Source organism: Procambarus clarkii, chromosome 10 (assembly GCF_040958095.1).
Source record: "Procambarus clarkii isolate CNS0578487 chromosome 10, FALCON_Pclarkii_2.0, whole genome shotgun sequence".
Taxonomy (NCBI): Eukaryota; Metazoa; Arthropoda; class Malacostraca; order Decapoda; family Cambaridae; genus Procambarus; species Procambarus clarkii.
The window spans coordinates 12,667,969-12,671,816 of record NC_091159.1 but is presented as its reverse complement, the minus strand read 5'-3'; the positions used below and the strand labels follow the sequence as shown (position 1 = coordinate 12,671,816).

At 51.1% G+C, this 3,848-nt stretch overlaps 2 protein-coding genes across 2 annotated transcripts in view; both read right to left on the bottom strand.

The window, feature by feature from the left end:
• Nucleotides 1-399: 399 nt before the first annotated feature.
• On the bottom strand, nucleotides 400-1,026 carry LOC138363142 (uncharacterized). The gene has a single exon (XM_069322133.1). The coding sequence runs from the start codon at nucleotides 1,024-1,026 to the stop codon at nucleotides 400-402; it is 627 nt and encodes a 208-aa protein (XP_069178234.1).
• An 83-nt stretch (nucleotides 1,027-1,109) lies between these two features.
• LOC138363140 (uncharacterized) overlaps nucleotides 1,110-3,848 on the bottom strand; it is a 19,730-nt gene continuing 16,991 nt past the window's right edge. Inside the window, exons 3-4 of the mRNA XM_069322132.1 lie at nucleotides 2,667-2,769; nucleotides 1,110-1,811 (exon numbers count right to left, since the gene is read on the bottom strand). Coding sequence (XP_069178233.1) covers nucleotides 1,110-1,811; nucleotides 2,667-2,769 — 805 coding nt within the window. The remainder of the gene's footprint in view (nucleotides 1,812-2,666; nucleotides 2,770-3,848) is intronic.

The window sequence follows — 3,848 nt, the reverse complement described above, 5'->3', positions numbered from 1 at the left end:
CTGTTGGGGACGAGGACGTCACTGTTGTGGGCGTAGGACGTCACTGTTGTGGGCGTAGGACGTCACTGTTGTGGGCGTAGGACGTCACTGTTGTGGGCGAGGACGTCACTGTTGTGGGCGAGAACGTTACTGTTGGGGTCGAGGACGTCACTGTTGTGGGCGAGAACGTTACTGTTGTGGGCGAGGACGTCACTGTTGTGGACGAGGACGTCACTGTTGGGGTAGAGGACGTCACTGTTGTGGGCGAGAACGTTACTGTTGGGGTCGAGGACGTCACTGTTGTGGGCGAGAACGTTACTGTTGTGGGCGAGGACGTCACTGTTGTGGACGAGGACGTCACTGTTGGGGTAGAGGACGTCACTGTTGTGGACGAGGACTTCACTGTTGGGGACGAGGACGTCACTGTTGTGGGCGTAGGACGTCACTGTTGTGGGCGAGAACGTTACTGTTGTGGGCGAGGACGTCACTGTTGTGGACGAGGATGTCACTGTTGTGGACGAGGACGTCACTGTTGGGGTAGAGGACGTCACTGTTGGGGCCGAGGACGTCACTGTTGTGGACGAGGACTTCACTGTTGTGGGCGAGGACGTCACTGTTGTAGACGAGGACGTCACTTGTGGGCGAGGACGTCACTGTTGGGGGCGAGGACGTCACTTTTGAGGGCGAGGACGTCACCGTTGTGAACGAGGACGTCACCGTTATGAACGAGGACGTCACTGTTGTGGACGAGGACGTCACTGTTGGGGTAGAGGACGTCACTGTTGTGGACGAGGACGTCACTGTTGTGGACGAGGACATTACTGTTGTAGACGAGGACGTCACTGTTGGGGCGAGGACGTCACTGTTGTGGACGAGGACTTCACTGTTGTAGGCGAGGACATCGCTGTTGTGGGCGAGGACGTCGCTGTTGTGGGCGAGGACGTCACTTGTGGACGAGGACGTCACTGTTGAGGGAGAGGACGTCACTGTTGTGGGCGAGGATGTCACTGTTGTGGACGAGGACTTCACTGTTGTGGGCGAGGACATCGCTGTTGTGGGCGAGGACGTCGCTGTTGTGGGCGAGGACGTCGCTGTTGTGGGCGAGGACGTCGCTGTTGTGGGCGAGGACGTCACTTGTGGACGAGGACGTCACTGTTGTGGGCGAGGATGTCACTGTTGTGGGCGAGGATGTCACTGTTGTGGACGAGGACGTCACTGTTGTGGACGAGGACTTCACTGTTGTGGGCGAGGACGTCACTGTTGGGGGCGAGGACGTCACTGTTGGGGGCGAGGACGTCACTGTTGGGGGCGAGGACGTCACTTTTGTGGACGAGGACGTCACTGTTGTGGGCGAGGATGTCACTGTTGTGGGCGAGGACGTCACTGTTGTGGACGAGGACGTCACTGTTGTGGACGAGGACGTCACTGTTGTGGACGAGGACTTCACTGTTGTGGGCGAGGACGTCACTGTTTGGGGCGAGGACGTCACTGTTGTGGACGAGGACGTCACTGTTGGGGGCGAGGACGTCACTGTTGGGGGCGAGGACGTCACTTTTGTGGACGAGGACGTCACTGTTGTGGGCGAGGACGTCACTTGGGGTCGAGAACGTCACTGTTGGGGGCGGGGACGTCACTGTTGTGGACGATGACGTCACTGTTGTGAGCGAGGACGTCACTGTTGGGGCCGAGGACGTCACTGTTGTGGACGAAGACGTCACTGTTGTGAGCGAGGACGTCACTGTTGGGGCCGAGGACGTCACTGTTGTGGACGAAGACGTCACTGTTGTGAGCGAGGACGTCACTGTTGTGAGCGAGGACGTCACTGGGAGTCTCTCCCCGGTGGGCCATGTGGGTAAGGCGAGATACTCTTAACTGTAAACTCTCACAGAGACTCCTACTGGTAGTTCTCCAACCTGACTCGTAACTATGAGCCTCTGACGACGATATCCGAAATGAATATCATAGCACTGCGAGCCGGTTGCTTCGGAGAAACGGATGCTGCAAGCGTGAGATGAGTTAGCTCAAGAGGATGCTCTAATCTCCCCGTCAATCAGACCAAGGGAACAAGGGTAAGTGGATAATATCAAAGAGTCTTTAGCTTTTATAGATGCGGCTTTAAGAGCATTGTTAAACCAATCACGCCTCAGTACCGGTATGGTAGGTCAAGGGTACGTGGGTAGTGATGTGATCAGCGGACTGTGTACACCCACCTGTTCTCCCACCCAATCATGTGGAAATTCCCACACGATTGGGTGGGAGATGGGTCATGCAAGATGGCCTATAGTGAAACAATAATACCTAGGATCGGATTGGAGTACCGTTCCTTCCCGCCAAACACACACCGAAACTACGACGTTGGTACAACGTTCGAACAAGTTTTAACACCTCCTAACCAGTTATAACAACCGATATAGCAAGTTGTAATGTCGTTCTAATACGTCATAAACACGTTAAGCCAAGATGTAACAACTTTATTACAAGTTGTAACAAGCTGAAAATAGAGACAGTTTCGGTTTGTGTTTCCAGGGTTGTTGCTACAAGTGACGAATATCACAATTCTGAGCACTTCATGTGTAATCTCTTCCAACAAGAACTGGGCCATACACCCCAACATTACATTATTAAATATCCAGCTATTTAGACCCCTCACATTTTCCTTCATGAGGTGACAAAATCTTTGCACTTACATCCGTTCTCGTGGCCTTGAAGACATCCTCGAACTGCAGCCGAAAATCTCGAGTGTCAGCTAGCCGGGGGTCCCACTCGAGACCTAATCTCAAAAATTCCCATCTCGAAAATTTCGAGATGGGAATCTTAGCAATTCTTCACGTGGCTTAGGACTAGTTGGAGGAGGGAAGGAGGAGGTTTAAAAGCTGATTTACCTGTTTGGTATAACATTATCCTTGATATTCATTGAACCAATGGTGTAATTTTACCAATCGGGGTAACGATAGGCTGTTAGAGGCCGCTGCTCGCAGGCTGACGTAAAAATTGCAGTCTGATTGATCAGTTGTCCTTCGGAGATGGTTATCAAGTTCCTTTTGGAACATAAAGTGAATCCTAGATACAAAAACTCCTCACCCCTGAAGGATTCGAACCCGGATAGCCAGGGATCCATGAACCCTAGCGTATCAAGTACTATGCCAACTAGACCATACTGACTGTACAAAAAGGTTGGAAATCGTGAGATTTTTTTACCCAACACCCGACAGCACTCGATGGTCGATTTTATAGTACAGATATTTCATCGAGTCACCTCCCTGATGGGGCCATGTGAGTCACACAAATGCGAAGAAGCCTGAATGGTCTCCTAGCCAATATGCAACCGAAAACTCACGCCAAGGGGCATGGTTCCAAGCCATGGAACCTGGCTTTCCGGGTTCGAATCCTTCAAGGGGTGAAGAGTTTCACCTGTTGAAGTTTTGATTGAAGTCAACGTTTCACCCCTTGAGGTTTGAGGTTTGATTGAGGTTTTGAGCCTGCTGAAACGTTTTCGCCAACGTTTCACCTCTTGACGTTTGATTGAAGTCAACGTTTCACCTTTTGAAGTTTGATTGAAATCAACGTTTCACCTCTTGAGGTCTGATTGAAGTCAACGTTTCACCTCTTGAGGTTTGATTGAAGTCAACGTTTCACCTCTTGAGGTCTGATTGAAGTCAACGTTTCACCTCTTGAGGTTTGATTGAAGTCAACGTTTCACCTCTTGAGGTTTACATGAAATCAACGTTTCAACTTTTTGCACCGTTTTTTCAGACAAGGATTTGCACCTTTTAATTGTTTAACTGAAGACAACGTTTGTTTCAAGATGAGTGCTGACGGTGGGGCGATCGGTGAGGAGATTACGAATGTGAGGAATCTGGGATAGGCCT